This window comes from Ascaphus truei, chromosome 21 (genome assembly GCF_040206685.1).
Source record: "Ascaphus truei isolate aAscTru1 chromosome 21, aAscTru1.hap1, whole genome shotgun sequence".
NCBI classification, from domain to species: domain Eukaryota; kingdom Metazoa; phylum Chordata; class Amphibia; order Anura; family Ascaphidae; genus Ascaphus; species Ascaphus truei.
The window spans coordinates 21,261,620-21,286,213 of record NC_134503.1 but is presented as its reverse complement, the minus strand read 5'-3'; the positions used below and the strand labels follow the sequence as shown (position 1 = coordinate 21,286,213).

General features: G+C 45.2%; 1 protein-coding gene across 4 annotated transcripts in view; it reads left to right on the top strand.

The window, feature by feature from the left end:
- Positions 1 to 24,594, top strand: part of LOC142472303 (macrophage mannose receptor 1-like) — a 244,922-nt gene that overhangs the window by 40,575 nt on the left and 179,753 nt on the right. For 3 of the 4 annotated variants that reach the window (XM_075579316.1, XM_075579315.1, XM_075579314.1), the window contains exons 2-7: positions 5,436 to 5,652; positions 11,653 to 11,816; positions 15,981 to 16,093; positions 23,000 to 23,115; positions 23,551 to 23,598; positions 24,007 to 24,147. In XM_075579316.1, the coding sequence (XP_075435431.1) occupies positions 5,511 to 5,652; positions 11,653 to 11,816; positions 15,981 to 16,093; positions 23,000 to 23,115; positions 23,551 to 23,598; positions 24,007 to 24,147 (724 nt within the window). In that variant the 5' untranslated portion in view covers positions 5,436 to 5,510. The remainder of the gene's footprint in view (positions 1 to 5,435; positions 5,653 to 11,652; positions 11,817 to 15,980; positions 16,094 to 22,999; positions 23,116 to 23,550; positions 23,599 to 24,006; positions 24,148 to 24,594) is intronic. The other variant, XM_075579317.1, reaches the window with a different exon arrangement.

Sequence of the window (24,594 nt, the reverse complement as noted above, 5' to 3'; positions counted from 1 at the left end):
CTCTCGCCCCCCGTGTGCTCTCTTCCCCGTTTGCTCTCTCTCGCCCCGTGTGCTCTCTTCACCGTTTGCTCTCTCTCGCCCCCCATGTCCTTTGGCCCACGTGTGCTCTCGCCCCCGTGTGCTCTCTCCCCTGTGTGCTCTCTTTCCCCGTGTACTCTCTTTCCCCCATGTGCACTCTCTCCCCCGTGTACTCTCTTTCCCCCATGTGCACTCTCTCCCCCGTGTGCTCTCTCTCGTCCCCCATGTTCTCTCTCTCACCCCCCCGTGTGTTCCCTCTCGCCCCCTGTGCACTCTCTTTTTTGCTTCATGTGTTCTCTCTCCCCATGTGCTCTCTCGCCCCCCTGTGTGCTCTCTCTCCCCCCTGTGTGCTCTCTCCCCCCCTGTGCGCTCTCTCTCCCCCTCTGCGCGCTATTTCCCCTCCCGTGTGCCTCCTTAGTGCATTCCTCAGGTTGTATCCAAGTCCAATAACCGCTGAGCGAGGACCCGGGGTCTCATCTTAGCGGTGTACTTCAGGTTCTGGAACTGCTGCCGGTAGGTCTCTGGGGTCAGACCTAAGTGATCCAGTATGGCGGCTTTCACTTGTCGGTAGTCCATTGCCTGATCTGCAGGGAGGCCCTGATATGAGGCCTGGGCTTCTCCTGTGAGGAGCGGGGCCAAAGCAGTTGCCCAGCGATCTGCAGCCCAGCCCTGAGCTTCGGCAACCCTTTCAAACGTCAGTAAAAAAGCCTCTGGATCCTCGTTCGGAGCCATTTTCCTCAGGAGTATAGGGGGTTTGTTTGAAAGTTCTGGACTGGCAGACCCCTGGAATTGGGTCAGCAGCTTGGCCATCCACTCCTCCTGTGCTGCATGCTGCTGGGCTAGGAGCTGGGTTTGCTGCTGCAATAGTCTTTCATCTCTCTCTGCTTGTAGTTGGGCCTGCTCCTGCATTATCAGTCCCTGCTGTTTGGTCTGTGTAACAGGGGACTTATCCCTGTTCACAAAGGTGCCTCTAATCCAGTAGTGTGGTGGTTAACTGCTGGTAGCAAACTAACTAGCACCACCTGACTGAGTACAGGTAGTAGAAAAAGCCTGCCTTTGAGACAGGAAGTGTCTCCTCCTTTGCTCACGTGTGAGCTGACCTGTGGAGACAGAGCAGAGGTTCTTGAGTCACAGGAGAGACTGACCAAAAGAAACCCAGATCTCTGGAGCTGACCGGTCTTAAGCTCTGCACCGCAGAGCTGATTTTCAAGACACAGGGAAAACTACACCTGAAGCTGAACCAGGAAGTGACAAGATTTTCCCTCCAAGAAACAGATAAGACTTTCAGTATTAAGAGACTGCTTATATCTGCTTATTTTCATGTTATGTGTTTGGGCTGGGAGAAGCTTAACTAATGGAGATGTGAACTGATTGCAAGGATTTCACTAGAAATACTCCCAAGTGATTAGAAGCTTTGTTCCCCCCCCCTTGTTTGAATGAATTTCCTGATGAAAAGGAAAAGGCACAATAAAGCCTTATTATAATTTCACATTATAAACGACTCCAAGTGTGTACCTCTGTAAACGTCCGTCCACAGTCTGCTCCTGCATTTACTGTCCCTGCTGTTTGGTCTGCTCGCACAGAAACTCTTAAAAAAAATTCTTCAATTTTTCTCATCCTTGTGTGTGTGTGGCCCTTTAACTGCAGGAGCCTTTTGAAAATCGCAGCACTTCTGACACCATATGTTGCAGGGTACATGCAACTACACACGCGGGTTTCTTGACGGGGCTTATTTATTTAGCCTTAAAAGATATACAGCACACAAAACAAAAATAGCTTTTCTTCAGCAGACAAAACAAAATTCCTTGTCTTCAACATGGCAAACAAAAGAGCTTCTCTTCAGCATGGTAAACACAACAGTTCATAACACATGTACTTTGCAAAACAGACCCCCAATCAAGCTTTTCTCTCTCCAGAGTTTCAGGGTATTTCCCTGCTTCAGACAGTATACAAAAAGACAGACCTTATAGCAGTAATCTAGTTCAGTATTCCACTCCTCTCTCCTGACCAGCTAGGCAGCATGTGTCTTCAGCCTGGGTTTTTTAACACACCTTGATTAGGCAGCTGGGATCCAACTAATTGTCCTGAGGTTCCCAGCTGAAGTTAACCTCGTCACTGCTGCACTGCAGACTAAACATATGTCTGCCAGGCATATAGCTGGTGGCTTTTATTTACCCTGTCACACTCCCCCTGTGTGCTCTCTCTCCCCCAGTGTGCTCTCTCCCCCCGTGTGCTCTCTCTCCCCCTATATGCTTTCTCTCCCCCTGTGTGCTCTCTCTCCCTTTGTGTCTCCCCCCTGTGTGCTCTCCCCCCCCTGTGTGCTCTCTCTCCCCCCATGTGCGCCCTCTCCCTGTGTGCTCTCTCTCCCCCCGTATGCTCTCTCTCCCCCCGTGTGCTCTCTCTCCCCCCGTGTGCTCTCTCTCCCCCGTGTGCTCTCTCTCCCCCCGTGTGCTCTCTCTCCCCCCGTGTGCTCTCTACCCCCGTGTACTCTCTCTCCCCCCATGTGCTCTCTCTCCCCCGTGTGCTCTCTCTCCCCCCGTGTGCTCTCTCTCCCCCTGTGTGCTCTCTCTCCCCCCGTGTGCTCTTTCTCCCCCCGTGTGCTCTCTCTCCCCCCGTGTGCTCTCTCTCCCCCCGTGTGCTCTCTCTCCCCCCGTGTGCTCTCTCTCCCCCCGTGTGCTCTCTCTCCCCCCGTGTGCTCTCTCTCCCCCCGTGTGCTCTCTCTCCCCCCGTGTGCTCTCTCTCCCCCCGTGTGCTCTCTCTCTCCCGTGTGCTCTCTCTCCCCCCCGTGTGCTCTCTCTCCCCCCGTGTGCTTTCTCTCCCCCCGTGTGCTCTCTCTCCCCCCGTGTGCTCTCTCTCCCCCGTGTGCTCTCTCTCCCCCCGTGTGCTCTCTCTCCCCCCGTGTGCTCTCTCTCCCCGTGTGCTCTCTCTCCTCCCGTGTGCTCTCTCCCCCCCGTGTGCTCTCTCTCCCCCCCGTGTGCTCTCTCCCCCCGTGTGCTCTCTCTCTCCCCCGTGTGCTCTCTCTCCCCCCGTGTGCTCTCTCTCTCCCCCCGTGTGCTCTCTCTCTCCCCCCGTGTGCTCTCTCTCTCCCCCCGTGTGCTCTCTCTCTCCCCCCGTGTGCTCTCTCTTCCTTCTTGGTGTCTCCCGTGTGCTCTCTCTCTCCTGTGTGCTCTTTCTCTCCCCCGTGTGCTCTCTTTCTCCTGTGTTATCTCTCTCTCCCCCCTGTGTTCTCTCTCTCCCCCCTGTGTTCTCTCTCTTCCCACCCCCCTGTGTGCTTTCTCTCTCCCCCGTGTACCTGCAAATTCGTTATGCCTTGACGTTGGCTGCAGGCTTTTAACGCTTTGGCCAAAGGGTTTAACGAAATAACCCTTATTCATGAGATCACTATTTTATTTTAACCTAATTGGTAGGAGCGCAGTTATCGTTCTTTTTGTAGATCTAAGGCTGCGCTTATATTGCCTCGCGACAGCGACGCAACGTCGCTCCGAAACAAATATATTGACTCGTTGCAAGCGCTTATAGTTAACGCGACCAAAAAAATTTAAGCCGGGTAAATTTGATTTTTTATAGATTGTGCTGCCCGCCCCCTTCGTGACGTCACTGGCCTTGTCGCCAGCGACGTTGCTAAAAACCAAATTATAACGCTAATGGTGACGGGTGACGTCATTGGTCGCGTCGCCATCGCCAGCAACCACCCGGAACCACCCGGGGTACCCTGTGGGCCCCAAGGATAACCGCGGGGACCAACCGGGGACCGCCGCTGGCCTGTGGTATTAATCCTGTGTCTAAAAAAATAATAATGGTTTTATGTGGGGGCACAGGGGGTGGGTTGTATATTGGTGTTTATTACATATTGTAATGGTTATTGGGGGCCTAGGAGGATGGGTGAATGGGGTAGTAGCTCCAAGAATGTATGTTTAGGCCTACCGGATGGGTAGCAGGAGGGGTTAACCCCTTCATTACCTTAGCGGTATTAACCGCTAAGGTAACGAAGGGGTTAAGTCCACCCGAAACACCCCCCCCCCCCGCCAGGCCTAAACACCCACCAAGGGACAAATACCACCTTCACCAACCCCCGCTACCCAAAATCACCATGGCACTAGTGGTTAACCCCTTCATTGCCTTAGCGGTTAGCCGCTAAGGTAATGAATTTGCCTGTAAATGCATTTTTCATGCATCTGATTCCTACCTGGGGTCTCCGGTGCTGATATTAATTGATATCAGCTCCGGAGTCACCCAGCATCAATCCGATGCAGGAAAAATGCATATTTTTTCCTAAGTGCCGTCTCGCCGCTCATCGGCAGCTTCTCGACAACTTTTTGTGGTGGACAATTGGGAGAGGAAATCACCATTCTAGAATGGCGATCAGCCTCAATATGCTGATTGGAGCTACTAGAATTGAGCGAGTTTGAGAAGCTGGCGATAAGTGGCAAATTTTTGCTCTTATCGAGCTTATCGGGGTTTACTGAATCACTGTAGGCTTTTTTGGCAATAAACTGGCGATAACGGGCTTATCGCTGCTTATGGCATGAGGCCCTTAGTCTCTGCGAGGCAGAATTTCCTAGTTTCAAAACGAAGCCGGTTGCTCTGTCATTCGCAACAGAGTAACTTTGAAAAGCCCGCCCTAGCTTCATCGACACAAGTCACGAAATGATCTGGTTCTCTGCCTCGGCCGTTTCCTTACATACACTCCGCTAAGCTATCCTTAGCATGGAGGTAGGAGGGGCGACCAATCATAGCATGGCAACCCTATCCCACTAGCCAATAGAAACAGGTGCTCGTCTCTTGGCTGACGTCAGAGGAGGGGGCGTGTCAAGCCGGCTCGAGATGCCCCGTGGGCGGGACATATGAATCGACCAATGGGAAACTCGCCAACTGTACCGAGGCCAGTAAATAAAGGTATTATGCCTGGCTCGGTGCCCCTGAGCCATATTGGGAAAATGTAGAGTGTCAGCCCTGCAGCCCAGTAATGGCTACAACACTGTAAATGTATTAAAAAATGTCTGTGTGTCCCGCTAGGTATAAGGGGACCACATCAATATCCTGAGTTAAACTGTATAAGTATTGCAACAGTTATGTATCAACTATGAGTATTGCAACAGTGTTTCCCTGCAGACCGCAGAAAGGAAAAAAGTTTTTTAAATTCCAGCAGCCATGCGCATAACACATAAGCTGTAAGCTAACTTTGGCTTGGAGCGTCCTAGCGCTTTGAATTTTTACTTTCTTTTTCACAAAACTGTATGTTCGTCAAATTAAAACTACAGTATATTGTTGATATATATTGTACATATATATACACTACTGTATGTAACTATGTAAAGTCTTTTTTTTTTTTTTAACCGTAGAAGTACCTTAAAGACTATGCAGACTCTTCATTGTACTACCTTTGCATTGTATTTTTGTTTGTTATTTATTTACAGATACATTCATAACCCTAGAAGGGTTTTTTTATAGTGCTGTTTCCGCTGACTACTTATTCTGACCTTAAACTGGCTATGGGATATTGTGGGACAATTGGCACATGCTGGTCTGCAATTGTAACAATGCTTGGAGTCCATTACTTGTATTTTGGGGTTCATTTTACAAGTTTGGAAGACCCCAACAAAGATGCCAATGCAGCTGCCTACATGGAATCAAGTATGTATTTGTCATTTTTGTAACTTCAACATAAAAATAAACAAACTCTAGAGCTTGCAGACATATTACATAGTTATATAGTAGATGAGGTTGAAAAAAGACGTACGTCCATCAAGTTAAACCTATGCTACATTTAGACAACAGATACGTTATCCTATATCTATATTTACTTATTGATCCAGAGGAAGGCAAACAAAAACCCCAGAGTCATATAATACAATGATATCTCATAAGGGGAAAAATAAATTCCTTCCTGACTCCTAGAATTGGCAATCGGATTAATCCCTGGATCAACATCCTTCCCATGTTTACTTATTTGGTATATCACTGTATACCTTTCCTATCTAATAAGATGTCCAACCTTTTTTTGAACAAATCTATTGTATCTGCCATCACAGTCTCCATGGGTAATGAATTCCACATTTTAACTGCCCTTACTGTAAAGAACCCTTTCCTTTGTTGCTGGTGAAATCTCCTTTCCTCCAATCTTAAGGGATGGCCCCGTGTCCTTTATATTACCCGTGGGATGAATAGTTCTTTTAAAAGCTCTTTGTGTTGTCCCTGAATATATTTGTATATAATTATCATATCCACTCTTAGACGCCGTTTTCTAATGTAAATAAATCTAATTTAGCTAGCCTCTCCTCATAAGTTAGATTGTCCATCCCCTTTATTAATTTGGTGGCTCTTCTCTGCACTCTCTCTCTAGTTCCATAATGTCTTTTCTTAGGATTGGTGCCCAAAATTGTACTCCATATTCAAGGTGTGGTCTTACTAATGCTTTGTAAAGGGGCATAATTATGTTTGCTTCCCTTCCATCCATTGCCTGTTTGATGCAAGATAAGAACTTTTTAGCCTTTGCAGCTACTGCATGACTTTGGGCACTATTGCTGTCTATAAGCTCTCCTAAATCCTTCTCCATCAAGGATCCCCCCAATTTATCTCCATTTAATTTGTAATTCGCCTTTTTATTTTTGCATCCCAAATGCATATAGATACAGATGAAGAAGCGCTCAAATGCTAGGTATAATAACCAATGATAGCCAAAGCCAATGTCCAAGGATAATCCAGAAACAATAATAATGAGTAAAAATAGTAGCTAGCAATATTGGGTAATAAGCCTCCTGAAGAAAGGTAATGGGCAGGAATGACCCCCCCACGATCAGTCTCATTGGAAGTAACCCTGTAGCAATAAAGTACTCACAATTTCTTGATTTGTTGCTGGCAGGATGTGCAGCTTCTAGTGGCAGTAGATGCAGGAAGTGGAAAGGAGAGTACGATCCAACAGGAGCAAAGAGAGGACCCAATTCCAAAAAAATATATAAACTTTATTGTGTCATAGACCTAAAATCCAATGCGTTTCGAATGCTGGCGTGTTCTTTATCAAGGATAACATACACTGCTAAAACATCCTATTACATACCCCTCTTACCTGCGATCCGTTCGCGCCAAAAAGAGCCGCACAGTGCCGTCATGACGGCCGCGCGTGCCAACTCGCGCATGCGCGAACCGCCAAGACGACTGAACAGTCAGAAGGGCGGAAGTGATGGCAGAGGCCAGAGGGGCAGGGAACAAACTAAGGGCAAAATTAAGGGCAAAATGAAAATGACGGTAACCTCAAAGGAACAATAAGAAACAGCAATAAAATAAAACTAAAGCTGTCAATAATGATCCACCCTTAAGGATAGAAGGAAAGGAAAAGATAGAAGAAGAAAAAAGAAAAAGATAAGTGAGAAAATAATAATAATAATAATAATAATAAATGAAACATAATAATAAACCACAGAAGCAACAAAGAAAAAAATGAATAAAAACAATATTGATAACTTGATAAAATAATGATGATACCACATGAACTAAATATATAATAATCATAATAAAACATTATTATTAGTAATTCATGAAAAAAAAATATATAAAAAAAATCTGAAAATAATATATTAATAAACATAATAATGAATGTAATGATCACAAGAAAAACATGAAAATATATATATATATATATACTATAATAAAGAACATATATATATATATATATATATATATATATATATATGAGATCAAAACAAATAATGACATATGACATGCCAAATAAGGAAACAATAAGTTAAAGAAAATGACTCCAATGCCATTCAATATTCAAACCGAAGGGAGAACGTGTTCTAAGAATAAAAATCCAATAGGCCTCTCTTCGGTTTAATAAATTGATGTGGTCACCACCCCTCATCTTGTTATGAACCAATTCAATACCAAAAAATGAAAAGTTACCAACGCCTCCCTGTCTACACTCAGAAAAATGCTTGGATACTGGATGATTCATATCCTTCAATCTAATTAGTCTTAAATGTTCTAAAATTCTAATTTTGAGAGCTCTGATGGTCCTGCCCACATACCTTTTTCCACATCCACATGTAATCAGGTAAACTACAAACTTGGTCTTGCAATTTATAAAGCCATTAATATAGTATTTCTTAACATAATTGTCCACCCGTACATGTGGATGTGGAGAAGTGTCAAAAAAGGTCTTAGATGGTGCCATATGTTCACATACACTACAAGTACCACATTTAAAATAACCTTTTGTGGTAAAAGTCATGTTATTTCTGTTGGGAACTTTAATGTCACTTGGGGAAATCTACGACCTTTTTCGACACTTGATGGTTTGGAGGGGAACTTTTAATGAAAGATCCGAACAAGTTTAGGGGCATGAAGTTGATCCCTAGGATCCCAAGAACGCTCTTCGGGGGCCGAAATCCCTCCAATGAACCAGTTACTGGATCTTTCCACAGGAGAGCCTAGAGTACAAGATGGTTTGTACTTCGTACTGCTGCTGTCCCTCGACCAAGAGGGATTCAGGCAGGTCCACCGAAGCTGGAGACTGCGGGTCCTGTATGAAGGGCTTGAGGAGTGATGTATGGAACACAGTGGGGATTTTCATAGAGGCTGGCAACCAAAGGCGGTAGGCCACCGTATTGACCTTCTCGATTACGGGAAATGGTCCAATATACCTGGGTGCCAATTTAGCCGTGGGAACCTTGAAACGGATGTTTTTTGTGGACAACCAAACCTTTTGTCCCGGCTTGTACGTAGGTGTTTCGCGACGATGTCGGAGGGCCTGTTTTTTCTGCAGAGAGACTGCCCTTTTGAGATTATCCTGAATTTGGGGCATTGCCGCCCCCCTCTCCCCTCCCTCCCCCCGCGGGCACGCGAGCAGATGCAGGACACCCGGCTCGCATTCTTTGAGCACCAGCGCGCTCAGCGCCAGCGGGGACTCAGCCTAAGACCGCTGGGAAAGAAAGCGAGATGACAGCAATTCGAAATGGATATCACTTTGATTCAGGAACCCGTAACAGCCAAGCAGATCGTTGCGTAGCGGTTGGGCGTAGGGAGTCGGGGCTTGGAGACTGCGTCTGTGGGCATGGCTGCGGGGGTAGACACCGCTGATGCGGGAGAAGCAACAGGGATATGTGGTGTCTGACTAGTCATAGTTTATACAGTCGATTGGAGTTGCTTAATCCGCTGACCTGATCAAGAAATCTCTCCACTTTTTAAAACATGTCTGAGTGCAAGTTCAAGACTCGAACCACCTAAGCGGGGTCCATGTTTGTGGGGCTGAGCATACTGTAACGAGGGCTCACCACAAACAAGACAGGACCGCAGGGCTGAGGTGGGGATGTTGATAGCCACCGACCTACAACCGCGCAAGCTGGTCTGGAGTGCAGAGTGTTAGTCGTGTAGCTGGGTCAGGGTAGCAGAGGACAGATTGGTCGTAATAGTCGCCGTGATCTAGGATAAGAGAAATCGGAAAGTTGTTGCGCGGTGCTGGGGTCCACGAGTATAGAAGGTAGAATCGTCGTTATCCGTAACTGTGGTCAAGGGGTCATAGAAGGCAGGAGTCCAGGTACAAGCTGAGGTCAAAAATACAAGAAGCTAGACAAGGCAAAGGCAGGGCAGCAAGATACTGGAGGCAAGCACAAGTATATAAACAGAGTTTATACTCAGCCAGTTTGTAGCAGGGCTGGCTGAGTATTTAAAGGACAGGCAGCCAATGAAAGGAGAGCACACCGCTACAGAGTAATGAACGAGAACCGCCCCTAGACATATTCAGTCCACTGGTAGGCAGGGGCGGGGAGGAGCGCAGGTGTGTAATAATTGCTGATGGCGTTAACCCCTCGTGTGCCCATGGTAGCGCGGCGCCTGCACGTAGCTTGTGTGCGGTGCGCCTCACCCGTGATGTCACGGGGTGGAGCCTGAGCAAGATCAGTGCAGTGTCTCCCAGCCAGGTAGAGCGGTGCGCATCAGCCACTTTGTCACGGGACGCGTCACAGGGGCGTGGCCTAAGAACGGGACGTGTGGTGTCCCCCAGCCTAGTGCGTGGTGGTTGCCCTACGATCCGTGCACTGGTTGGTCGGCAGTCCGTGTTCCATGTTAGACATAGGTCTGCCCGATGGGAGAACCAGACTCTCTTATTTATTCCTAGGCTTGGTCCAGTGAAGCAAAGGCGGGCTTTTCAAAGGTGCTTTGCTCACAATAGCAAAGCACTGGATATTGAGTTGCTGGAGAAGCCTAGCCAACCTGAGGACAAGTGCTAGGGACGTGGCCAAGGTCTGATACGAGCAAAGACTCGGTCAGCGGGGTAAGCCAGGTACAGTATCTATCCAGTTGATAGTGGTGTGGTGTTCCTGGACGTGGAGCGGACAGGGTAAGCCTTCCCGAAGTAGGCGCTCTGCACCTAGTGAGTCTAGAGACTCCTCTCTGACCCCAGTTAAGTGTGTATTCCTTGTATTTTGTGTTCCATTGTATGCCTGCTGCTTTTACCAGAATAAACACCATTTTATTCCACTACTGTGTCCTGCCTAGTGAATTGATCCCGGAAAGTAAAGGTGTTAAAAATACCGGTCTCCCGTTACAGTCTATATTTGGCATTAGTATCTGCTGTGCGATACACTTTCTGACCAGCAGACTTAGGGAGGATTTGTTCCTATAAAGTACACCTAGTTTGGCATAGGTTTTGGATGTCAGGGTATCACTGTGAATCCCAAATGTTAAATGGGAGTCAAACCATATGCTCAAGTATTTAAAACTAATAACGGGATAGGATGGTATTAGCGTTGGTTCTAATCTGGAGCTCAGTCATTGGAAGCTTTAAAAATTTAGCCTTTGTCCCAAATACCATTGTTACAGTCTTGTCAGTGTTTAAAAACAGTTTGTTTTGGGAAATCCAATTTTCAAGTCTCAAAAAGTCAGAATGAAGTCCGTGTTCAAGGTCGGAGAGGCTATGGCTGTGTGCATATAAGATTGTGTCATCTGCATACATGTGTATTGAAGCTTCCTTACAAGCTGTAGGAAGATCATTGATGAACACTGAGAAGAGTAGGGGCCCCAGAACAGAGCCTTGCGGGACACCACAGGTGATATCCAAGGGGTTGGAGTTAGAGCCTGAGATAGACACATGTTGGGATCCACTTGATAGGTAGGAATGAAACCAGTTTAAAGCATGCTTCCCTATTCCAGATCACTGGAGTTTGTTAAGCAAGATAACATGATCAACAGTATCAAATATAGGAACAGTTTGGTCCAGGGAGAAATCTGATTTCTGCCATTATTGAAGTCGGAATCATTTTGTTTTCCCCTTATGAGACATAATTGGCAAATGTTTCACATATACATACATTTATCGATGGATATGTTTGTTTTTTTACAATCTACTATGTTAATGTGTGAAATTGCAAATAAAGAAACAACATTTCCAGCTATTAGAGGGTCTATTTCTCAAAGTCTTCAGGTGCAGAATTAGTGCAAGAATAAGCACCAGATTTATTAAAGCGCATTCACCTCATTAAAAGCATTGGAATTTCACCTTTGATAAGTGTAATGTATTATTAATTTTGCTACGATAATACAACAGGGATACTATCAAAAACAAGCGTGTTGTGTTAGGTTGGATTTAAAGAAACACCTATTATACTCTTAACTCATAACCTTTTTTTGTTTGATCAGCACTGGTCAGTCTTAAATGTCCTCAGGATCCTGACTGGTGGTTCTGGAATGGTCACTGCTACTATGTAGAGAAAGAAGTTCAAAAATCATGGTCAGATGCAAAAACAGCTTGTAACCACTACAAAGGAACAGGATTACTAATTATTGATAGTCTGGAGGAAAAGGTACAATATAACTTGTTTCTATACAATTCAGGCCATATATTCTAAGTGGTGCTAAGCTTTAAGACATCTTATGGACCCATTCATTTGGACCGTCATATTTTTGTTGTACTGTATAGAACATGGTGCTAGCAACTGCATGTCAGTGGAGTCTGTTAATGTCTAAAAATCCAAGATAGATATTGTTTAGTGGTTCGTATAATCCAAAGAAATGTGCTTCCCCTGTGTGATAAATAAGGTTTTAATTGTATGTCTTCGTTAAAATAAATTAAAGAATGTTAAGATATTTTGTCTGAAAAGCAATTTTTTTATGAGGGAAATGAATCAGTGTTAGACACGTAGCTGAGGTTATCGTCTAATAATAATAATTTATTCCTGTAACATACATTATTTGGCTCTACTGAATGCTGGAATTAAATGCATGCCACACTAAATAATGTATTTATAATATGACACATATAATAATACATCATTACTCAAGGTGTTCATTTATTAAAGTGTCCCAGGTGCAAAACTTTGTGCAAACCCATCGCAAATACCTGTGCCAGATTTATTACAGGAAAAAAAAACCAATTGCTTTCATTTTTTGAAACTACAGTTATTTTTTATACTTGTTTTTCTCTAATTTTGAAGCTACAAGACTTTCAGAAAGAGTTCCCAACCTTTTTTGCTGCCTGAAGTCTGGTAGGACCGAGGACCACATGAGCTTGTGATCGGATGGGTTGAGATCATGTGGCTGTGTCTGTCCTCATGATTGGAACTGCGGTGGAGTATTCTCCATTGTGTTTATCTCTCCAGAGGAGCAGTGAACGTGATGTCCCTCTATACAAATTAGAAAAACTCTCATGACGGTGTCCTCATGTCATAAAAGTCCCCTGTGTGCCTGGTTATGAAAGCATCATAAGGGCAGTGAAAAGCTTAAGATTAAGTTTCAATTTGCTTTTGAAACGCACTGTTGTAATTTTATTTAGAAACTGGAGTACAGTACAAAATTTATAGAGAGGTAAAAAAAATATCCACCTGCAAGTAGAATGTGCATTGACATACTTGTGACAAGGCTGTGACCAAGATCCAGAGGGAGTAAATATATCAGGATCACCCCTCAAAAGAAAGAAAAACAGTATAGTGCAATATTGTCATGTAATCTTGGTAGGGGTCTTGCTCCTTCAGGATACCTACTTACAGTGTACACACAGCGTATGGGCGAATAAGATAATAGCCAGATTCTTGGGTCAAGATATGCTGTTCGTGGAAATTTCTCAGGAGAAAAGAAAAACAGACCGATAGTGCAGACCAATTTGAAATGTTATCTCAAATAAAATAAACAACAAATATGTACTCACTGTGATGGTTCAGGGGATTCTTCCCCTCCATGTGTCCCTGGCGCTCTGCTCCTTCCTGCCTCTCATATCCCTTCCGTGCCTTCCCCTGCTATTCTCCCTTCCTCCTCCCGCATCTGTCCCTCTGCGACAGCCTCTGACGCGCTCCAGGCGTCTGCGCGTGCTCCCCGCAAGACACGCGCACCTTCTCGGTCTCCCGTTCCCCATTGCGGTGCTCCCCGCTAACGGCCCCCCTCGGCTCCCGTTCCGGTTCCCTTGCCTCCTGCAGTCTCTCCTCCTGTCCTTCCTCCACTCTCCGCAGGCGCCCCTGCAGCGCAGTGCTCCGCGTGCCTCGTGACGCAGCCTGTGCGCGCGCACTCTAACTTTACAGAGGGCGCGCGCATACGCTCCTCTTGTAGGCTTTCCCAGACCCCTGGCTCCTCCTTTCATACTCTACAGGCTATCTCCCTCACTGGCTCACCTGTCTCCTCCTCTTCTCCTCCTCACCTATCCCTGCTGTCTCCCACTTCACCTTCTGCTCCTCCTCTCTCTCCCATTGGTGTTCCCTCCTTTATAAACCCTGTCTGTCCTCTCTCTCATTGCTCTGCATAGTTCTTTGTAACCTATGTGTGTGCAGTCCTATGCTTGGCTCTCCTGTGTTTTTCAGCTTCTGTTCCTGCTCCTGCTTACCCCTGGATTTCCCTGGCTTGACCTCTGCTTGTACTTGATTACCCTGCTCTCTACTGCCCTTGAACCCTGCTTATGGATACGACTTTGCTGACTTCTGTGATCCCTGGACTCTGGCTTACGAACATTACGATCCTGCTCTCTGTATCCCTGGACTCTGGCACACGGACATCACTATCCTTACTCTGAATCCCAAAGGCGTTGCAAGTATAATTAACCATCTCTCTACAGGCCCGGCAATGCCATACCACACTCCGGGCACGCCCTCACTGCTGTGGGTGCGTGGTAAAACCCTTCCCACCTCAGTACTGGGGACTGGCCAGGTCTGCGGGCATACAGGCGTTACACTCACATTGTGTACATATAGAATGGACACATAAAAGTGTTAGACGCTGGAGGTTGTCATAAGCAGTGGAGGTGGTAGTTCGTGCCTTTCCGCTATCCTTCGACTTTTTCCCTGCAACACAATCGCTGGTTGATCCTCCGATTTGGTAACACGTCACCTACTACCGGGTCTGCGTCACACCCGGTCTCGCGGATCGAGAAAGATACAATCGTCAGGTCCTCCCAATACAGCCACCTTGCGTCTTGTTAGCAGCAGCTAATAGCTCTATGCGTTTCGCTGAATCTAGTCAGCTTCGTCAGACGACCTCCAGGGTCTTACACTTTTGTGTCCATTCTATATGTACACAGTGTGAGTACATATTTGTTGTTTATTTTATTTGTCACTGTGTTCCCCAACCCCCCCCTCCCAATCGCATATCGGGTCCATTACTGGGTGTATGTGGTGCATACCTGCTGGTAACAGAGGGCTGAGTCGTCCGCAGTAACCTTGGAACACAGGAACAGGCTTCTGGGGTCCATACCCCACGTAATACTTAGCAGTACAGCGCCTCCATCTGCTGTAAGCTCCAGGGATATGAAGGTGATCTCCCGCGGTAGGACTGTAACTTTCCCCCCAATTAGATCACACACCAGACAGGAGGTACAGTATATTGCAAAACAGGACCGGGTTTGTTACTACTCTTATTGCAGTAATACAGGTACTCAGCAGTCACCTGCCAGATCACTGTCTCTTCTCTCAGATATCACCGGAGATTGTCCCTGGACAATCACTACAGGCCTAGGGCACCCGCAGTCCTCCTAGCTCTTCCACACCTCCGTAGCAGAGATATAGCCACTCTACTCCTCCCCGGAGATAAGAGCACATGGGAAGGCCCCAATCTCAGGCTCCCAGTCGTGACCTGCCTTCCTCATGGGGAAGAACAACCAACTAACTTTAGGGCGGTCCTGTCCTTAAGTACAGCCAGAGGGTGGGCATCCTGTTGACCCAGCCACAACAGGATATGCCACCCCCTGCTGTCACTCAAGCGCAGCACCAAAAGATGAAGGGGGAAAACCCCATGATAACTACTGGCAAACCTGTGAACACCAGGGTTTACTACCAGCCCATTGGGTAGATTTAGTAGCTAGGGGGTACCCCGCTACATTTGAGATAACATTTCAAATTGGTCTGCACTATCGGTCGCTTTTCCTTTTCTCCTGAGAAATTTCCACGAACAGCATAGCCTGACCCAAGAATCTGGCTATTATCTTATTCGCCCATACACTGTGTGTACACTGTAAGTAGGTATCCTGAAGTAGCCAAGACCCCTACCCTTATCATTATATTCTTTTTCTTCCTTTTTGGGGTGATCCTGATATATACGCTCCCTCTGGATCCTGGACAAATCTATATGCTTAAAGGGAATCCTAAACAGTTCCCACCAGAGGTTGAGATTTTATCTATTACCTAACATTTACCTATTCTCAGTTTCACTTCTCTCTGTGATTTTTATTATTATACTCTATTGGTGAACTAAATCACTTTTATCTATTTAGTTCAAGTGGTCTTAAGCGCCGTTCAAATCACTTTGTTGTCAAGGCTGAGACCAAGGCACATCCTACACACGTGACAAGTTGTATCATTGTCTCAGAATAAATTAGAAAACATCCACCCTATGGGGCGAATATCTGACCCAAAATTGCTATGATTCAGAATCCTATGTTTCTCTTCTATAATTCTGTGTATGGCCCTTTTCTTTAAAAAGGCATCTATATTTATCTTTGAATGAATGATTTACTTTTAATTTCCTAATTCAAACACATCCTTCTCTTTAAGGAATGGGTTTCAAATATGATCAAAGGAAGCAGCTGGATAGGGTTGAACGACATGGATAAAGATGGAAAATGGACTTGGGGAGAAGAGGAAGCGGCTAATATTTCTGCTGCTTGGTATGTATTGCAAAGATCATCTGAACACACACGTGATAGCAGTCGTGATTAAGAGATTTCTTCTCCCTGGAAAAGGTGGAGAGATTACCTTTGCTGCAACCATAAGCTTGGGAAGTATATACTTTTCGCTCGTTTGTTTCAGTTTCTTAGGACACCTCGGGTTTCAGAACCAGTTTAACTGCACTCTAGCACAAATGTTAATCCCTTAAGAACCACATCCAATGCTATGGACAATATCAGTGTTTTGTTTCCTCTTTTCTTTATACAGTCGATATACGAAGGGCAGTGTATAGTCCTAAGTCACTATAGCCAGCCAGCCACAGCCTTGATTACTTAATACTATACAAACTGTCTAGGCCTTACTTTATACTTTGCTCGTCTGTACTTTTTCTAGTTCCATATTCAAGGTGTCATTTTACTAATGCTTTATACAGTGGCCTAATTATGCTTACAGATATAGCGTTATTTACTTTCGGCGGGAGTGCCGAGGTGCGGCATGAGTCCTTTGTTGTATGTACCTCATCCGCAGCTGAGCCGTGCTGAGCCGCGTGCACCTCATCTGCGGTCAGACGGATCTATGATTTGTGCTGTATTTGTTGTTGCAGTTCAGTACAAGGCCGGCAGGTGGCACATTGAATATCTTCACCTACTGTATGATACTCTGAATGTTACAGTTAAGTAGTAACCTCGCAGGGGTCTGAATACAAGATAAAATGTACATGTCTCTTTGTCTAATGACCTTGTACACCTCTACTGTTATTAAAAAGCCACTATGCATTAACCAAATCTGTCTTATAACGTTTGTACTGTACTGAACATGGCATGGGACATTGGACTTTCTCCATTCCACACAAGACCGACTTTATTTATGCCTATATTATGTATTGTGCAATTCAAGTTGGGACAGATAAGAGTGCAAGGCTATCCGAGATCAATCAGTATATCGTTAAGACATACCCATTCAATGCGAAAACACTAAACCAAAAAGGCTGAAGCAATTCTATTCGACACATCTTAAGCATTAATGATTGCTTTATTAGAACACCGTGCCCTGGCAATTAAGGGTGGGTGATCGGCTCTGTATGCATCATTGATAGGTGTGTTTGATGATGGCAACGTTCGAAGGAAAAAAAGATTGAATAATAGACGTTCCCGAACTAATCCGTCCAATCTCCCCCACCCGGGTACCTGCACCCCCCCCCCCCCCGAGTATCTGCTACAACCTGTGCTCCTGTCTCTGCCTGAGTACGTGCCCCAATACCATTACCAGTACGGACCAACCAACTCCGAAGCAAGATAAACCTACATCCCAACTACATGATTTACTTCAACAACTACGTACAACATCAACAATGGGGTGGAGGCACCCAATTGTAAGCCCGTGTATAATCCAAATAAATTTAAGTTTACACAAGTTTACAAACTGTACAGTAAAACTGTCATTCTGAAATGACACAGATATGGGTGCAATCGACAATGCATTCGTGTAATTTAAAAGACCTACATATGTGTTACATAGACCACGCATGCATATACTGTAGACAGTGTACTTTAGACATTTATTGTTTCTTGTCTGGGCTCTTTATGACACAGTCTTTTAGGTTAATCACATACAGTAGAGAACACATACAGTACCCCAGTTTTATTAGTCCCCAGCAGTGGGACTACAAAACTTTGAATGAAGTACACTAAGTTACTCAGGCCTCTTTCTGCTTTATTAGTTACCAGCATGGGGCTGCAACACTTTAACTGAGATTTCAAACAAAATTCTGCTCAACTGTGCTCTTACTCGACATAAGGATTTCTCTTTCTAAGGTTGGTCAGCTTATCCGCTTTCAAACTACACAAAAATCTCAAAAGGAACTTTACGATTTCAATATAGAGCTTGAAGTCTCGCGCCGGGAGATCTGAAGTCACAGCAGAGGTGTGTAAATGGAAGGATAACTACGGAATGCTCTGGAATATTATTGAGACTAAAACGTGTGAACAGAAACCTGACAGAGAACGTTTCATATCTGACTGATTAAGTTAGTGATGGAAAGGAGAAGCTTCAAGATGAAAAAAAGGGGATGAACCAAGTCCAACAAGAAAAAATGGAAGTACAGTTGTCACTAAAAGAAGAAGGGGGTGCTTTACAGCAGTAAAAGAGAAATTCTTGTTTTCAATTAGAACTTTCTCAGATTAGAGCAGACTGACAGAAAGAAAAGCATTCTAAGGCTGCGGTCCCAGTGCGTTCTACAGTGCATGCCTCGGCGTGTGCTGTGAGCACAAGCACCGCCTTCCAATCTATCTGGCTCAAGTACAAGCGTCGGCGCGCATTTAGCAGCCTCGCTGTACTGCAAGTTTTCTCACATACAAAAAAATTGTATGTGGAACTTGCGATGGAGGCGTGGCCACGCCCCTGCCGGCGGTTCAGCCAATGAGGGTGAACCAGCCACGTGAGGTCATGGCCACGCCCCCGCAAAACACTCACCACGCCCCCTCGCGTCGCAATCTCCCTCTCTCCCTGGAGATCGCGGTTAGCGCAGGGCACGCGCCGCCCCCCCCCCCGCCGGGCGCGTGTGCTACAGTGATGATTGGAACCGCAGCCAAGAAAGGCTGGAAAGAGGGAGAGAGTTATCTGCGCAAACACTCTGCATTGGTCATCATACAGGCTGCCTACCGAAGAACGAAAGCTCACCAACTTTATCGTCAGAATTAAGTAGACTACCTTCTCCAGTCAATATGGAGAATGCAATGACAAAGAAATTGTAAGGAATCCGTTTCTGGCTTTGCTTGTACAGTAGCCTTGCAGATCTCTGCAGTTCACCTATACTCCCTCTTGCAATCTATAGCACCTGTGCTAGCTTTTACTGCAGCCTTAGTCCTGTGCTCTGTCATTGGAGGATTCTCACACACCTCCCTCCTGTTATTGGCCCGTCGCCCTTTATATACTGCTCTCCCCACACTGTTCACTGCTGAGTATAATATTTCTCTGGATGTTACTGTGTTTTGCCACAAGCCCCCTGGCTTGTCTTATGCCTGTTTCCTGCGACTTGCTGCTATTCTCCACGCAGAGGTCTGTGTTCCCAGTGACCTGCTGCTATTGTCCACGCATAGGTCTGTGTACCTGTTTCCTGAGGCCTGCTGCACGATACCTTCTGCAGAGGCCTACTTCAGACTCCTGTGCTGAAGCGTTGGTTTTTCCCCAGCGCTGCCTTGCGGTGTTCTTCGGCCAGCCTGCTCTCTCCTCCTACTGAGACTGGCGTCATGGCCCGTTCTCGCTCCTCGCGCAGACACCACTTCAGTGCTCTCACTCCTACGCTGAAGCAGAGTGCACCGTCTACCCGTTACCGAACTCCTGCCTGAACCACGACGATGCTGCCTTCTCCGATCCTGACCCTGGCTACTCCTCGGACTCCTTCTCCAGCCCGGACCCCGGCTTGTTTGACCATGAACTTCGCACTCCGGAACTGGCTCCGAGGCCTAAAGTCGGTGATTATGGAACCCCACCTCAGCCTCGCAGTCCGGTCCTGGTTTGTGGTGAGCACAACCGTGACAGTATGCTCAGCCCCACAAACTCAGGCCGCCCTGTGCTGAGAGTGGGGATGCTCGTGTCTCAAATACTATCTGCCGCCCGGTTCCTGTTTGAAAGAATGCCCCCGCCTGAAACCCCGTCCCTGTATAGAGCTCTTACTCCGTTAGAAAGACTGCTCCGTAAAGACCTCCTTACTAAGGCCCAACACCTTAGGGAGTTAAGACAGACCCTGCTATCTTGTGTTCCGTCTCCTTGTTCCCCTGTTACCTGGGAGAAAAGGAATACTGGGCAACTGGCGCAGGTTCAAAATATGATCCTAGAACTGTCCCTAGCTTTGGATCAGTGCATAAAAAAGGATGACCCTCTCCTCGCCAGCTACGCTGTTTCTGGACGGTTCCCCGGCGTTATTAGTCCTGTTACTAAACCTGTGGAGGTACCCCCTCCTCCTGTAAATTACCAAACTGATTTTTTCCCTCTTAAGCCAGAAGGAAAGTTGGTCACAATCCCTGGTTTTGATTCTACCTCTCATTTCTCGGACGTTTTTCCTGCTTTAACCCCTGCTTGTCAACCCTTTGAGACACCCTTTGTGCATTCCAGTGACCCCAATGTCAATGTCCCCATCCCAGAGCCTGTAGATGAATCTACTAGAACCCCAGTTTCCAAGTCAGTTACCCTTTCCTCTGACTCTCATGCACTGCCTGCTTTAACCCCTACTAGTCAGCTTACGTATCTAGGGCCAGAGGCTGAACCCCCTATGACCCCACTTTCTGAGGCAAACTTCTCTTTGATTCTCAGGCACAGTCTGACTTAACCCTTGCTTGTTCACTGCCTCTAAGTTCACAAGAAGGCTTTGCCCCTTATGCCCCTCCTGAGGTTCAAGTAGATGAGCCTGTGGAGGTACATTCCTGTCCCTCCCCTGTCCCCGCTAGGGCTCCTACCGCGGGGTTCCCTGAGGATGTTTCTGAAATACGGGCCCCTTTAAAAGGAGATTCTCAGGAACCTGCTTTAGCCATAAACCAGTGTGCATGTTCTCCTTTCACTGACCTCCCGGCACTGTTTGCATTAATTCCAGTCAGTCCTCAATCCGTAGGGTCAAAAGCGGACCTTGCACACTACGCCTCCCCTAAGGTTCAAGTTGTTAAGTCCCCTGAAGCGTTTTCTGAAACACTGCTCCCACTTAAAAGTAAGGTTCATGTATCTGTTTCAGCTATTAGCCAGCACACAGATTTACCCCTCTAAGAATATTTCCTTCCTTGTCCCGTTTTTCAGAGGGGTGAAGTCCCTGCCTTGAATTATGAACCCCTTTCCGCAGAACCTATCCTCGCTGTTGGACCCCCTAGTGCCCCTTCCCAAGTGACCACCTCAGAGTTCAGCGTATCGGTTGCTGTTCCTTTAGTACAGTCTGAACTCCCCAAGTCTGAACTCCCATGTCCACATACCTTTGTAAACCCCCTGTTCCCTCTCTCTGTATCTAAGAGTGCTCCGTTACCCCCTGAGTTAATCTATACCACTACAAAAACTCCCCAGGTATGGGGTGCCGGTATCCCCTCTGCTTTGTTTAGATCCCACAGTCATGTGACCCACAGAATTTTAACATGGGGATACCAGCACCCCATAACAGGGCCTGTATCTCAGAAAGTAGGGGGTTCCCGGACCTGAAATTAATGAAAGAACCCCTGCTACATTACTGTAATGTTATACAGGGGAATAAAAACCCTGCGATCGCCTGTGAGAGGCGCGCAGATAGAGTGATTGATTCAGTCTCTTACTGCGCGTCTATTACAGAGAGGCAGACCCTGGTAGTACTCACACAGCAGGGACCCCTGTGTTACTCCGGCGGGCCATTAGTCTGTCGCGGCGCAACTCGCAAGGATCTCGGGCATATCTCGAAATTCCATTTTGAGATTTGTTAAAATAATGGCCGTTGCATCTGTATGAACATTTGAAACAATGTGTAATTGTGGTCCAGTCAAATGTTTGGAAGTGCGCGGTCCTTAGAGGAGTCCCAGCATGCTGACTTCTTGTCTTGCTGCCTTCACAGCTGCTGCTCACTGTGTTTTCTGACAAACTTCTTGTTCTGGTTGCGGTGGCAACTGGGTGACGTCACACATGGTACACCTCCTCTTTCCTCCTGACATGAGCTGGTTACCTCTGATGGGAAACTGCTCTTTTGCTTTTGGGAAGCCAGCATGCATGGACTCCTCTAATGACTCTTCACAGATAAGCTTTAAAGACTTTTCACATTGTTAGAGCATTACGTTTGCTGTGCAATTTAATTTAACTTATATTAAAGGTACTACTTCATAGAGGCATCTCTGTGTGCACTTCTCTTTTCTTAATTTGTATGTTCCCTGCTTATTCTTGTTTCCCAAATCCATAAAACTTACATGTATCTGTATTAAACCTCATCTGCTATTACCTGACCAAGTTTCCAGTTTATCGAAGTTGTTCTGGAGAGAAATTACATCCTGCTCTGATTCAACTACCTTACACAATTTAGTGTCATCAGCAAAGATGGAGACTTTGCTCACTATGCCAACATCAAGGTCATTAATAAATAAGTTAAAATGCAGTGGGCCCAGTACCGATCATTGAGGTACTCCACTCACATCTTTAGCCGAACCTGAAAGGTTCCATGCACTGTATGACAACTCTCTGTTGTCTATCTTTCAATCAGTTTTCAATCCAGATGTAAATATTTTTACCGAGATCAATTTCCTTTAGTTTGTACACAAACCTCTTGTGTGACACAGTATCAAAAGGCTTTGCAAAATCTAAGTAGACCAAATCAATTGCATTAACCTGATATAAATTCCTACTTATCTCCTCAAAGGAATTAATAAGGTTAGTTTCACACAATTTATTCTTCATAAATCAATTGTTGTCAATTGCTGACTGTTATTAATCATTTTGTTTTCCGTCAGGTATTTCTTAATATTATCCTGTACTGAACCTTTAAGTAGCTTCCCCACTATTGATCTTAGGCTTACAGGTCTCTAATTCCCCAGTTGTTATCTAGCTCCCTTTTTAAATATATGAACTGCGTCTGCTTTATGTCAATCTTGTGGTACTGAGCCTGTGGAAAACTTATTTGTCAAGTTTATTACATTTGACACAGAAACAAGCAAAACATTTTTCTGAAGCACTGAATCTAATTGTCCCTTTCAATGCATTTCATACATAGCTTGGTATATGTGTAGTATATTGTCATGAGAACTGTTTCCTTGCATTGGCTGTAGTAGATGACCATGTTGATGATCCATACTGTATAACTTAATTAGCATTAGTTCTCAAAATGTTTCCACAAGATTAAAACCTTCTCTTGTCTGAGGCTGAAGTTGTACAGTGGGTTATTTCACTATAAGGATATAAACATTTCTCACTTGTAGGCTCAGTGATATAAATCCCGACCAAAGTGGCTGTGTAGAGGTTGATTCTTCTGGGAAGTTTTGGACTCGGGCTGATTGTGCAGCACTGAAACTATGGATTTGTGAAGGAGATGAAGGTGAAACTCTACAGTATAAAATAATTTAGTTTGACTGGCACTATGTTGAATTATTTTACACCAAACCAGTGTATGAAATAGCATCATATTCATCAGACAGAAGGAATACAATTGAATGTAATTGGTGTTTGCCCCAGTTTTGCAGCTGGGAGACCTGTAATTAATCACAAAATTGTGACGAAATATGGATACGTCATTTAATTTATAATTTTGTATATAATTTAACAGATCATGGCCAGAATCATTCCTCTGTCAGAGCTCTTATACCAGCTACATAAATAGCCCATATTTATACCTCTGTCTCCAGAGCTGTCAACAGTTGAACCTGGCTTTCCACTTGCTGGAACAGATAGTTGTAGATAGATGTAGTAGGCCAATGTGTCTGGCCTGCTTACCCAGGACTTCTTTAAACAATTGTTCCTGGTCTGTTTGCAGTGCATCTTCACGGTTGGTCAAGGGATCGTCGCGCACTTTCTTCATATGGTATGTTGTGGCTGAGCCTCTCTTCATTTTTTCTGTTTTCCTTTAAACATTGCAATTTAAATTTGGAAATGTAATATCTCCTCATTGACTCATAAACCTCATTAAACATTCCTTAATACAAGTCGCGGAGAAATACATGTGCAGAAATGAGCCACATTATTCAGTCATTAGAATATGGTTGACGTGATACATGAGTACACATCTGCGTTAGAGAATATGTTGGCACGTTATAAATAAATGATAATAATTCATGACAAAAAAGATCTTGTTAAGATCTGTGAAATATTTTTTAGACCCTTTCTTGACAAATGAGTTAAATAAAAAAAATAACCCCGTAATGGCCAATAATATTGGATATATTGGTAGCACAACTATTTATTTGACATGAATCTGTGTTGTCTCCTTTAGCCTGTGCCCCAGGTTTCTATGGGATTAATTGCAGTAGCAAATGCTACGAATGCCCTAGAGGCATCGCCTGCAATTCAGTCACAGGTTTATGTGACAGTCTGGTTACCTGCCTTGTTGGACCGGATTTGTCTGGCTGCCAAAGTAAGTGAAGGAATATTTATTTTCTTTAACATACAATTTCTTCATTCTGTACATTTTAATAGCAGATCAAAAGCACATTTTTCTTTAAATCTTTCTCTACTAACAGATCTATCAAATTAAAAAACTGAGATGTACAGTATGTACAGTATGTATGTATCTATATATGCATGTATGTCTTTATTTATATAGCACCACTAATGTACATAGCGCTTCACAGCAGTAATATACGTGCAATCATATAAATAACAAATAATATAAATAACACATAAAGAGGAGAAGTGCTTCAAACATAAAAGTAACAGTTAGGAAAAGGAGTTCCTGCTCCGAAGAGCTTACAATCTAATTTGTTGGTAGGAAGAATGTACAGAGACAGTAGGAGGGCGTTTTTGGTAAGTGTGTCTGCAAGGGGCCAATCTTTATTTAACAGGTGCATATTATTAGCCACGA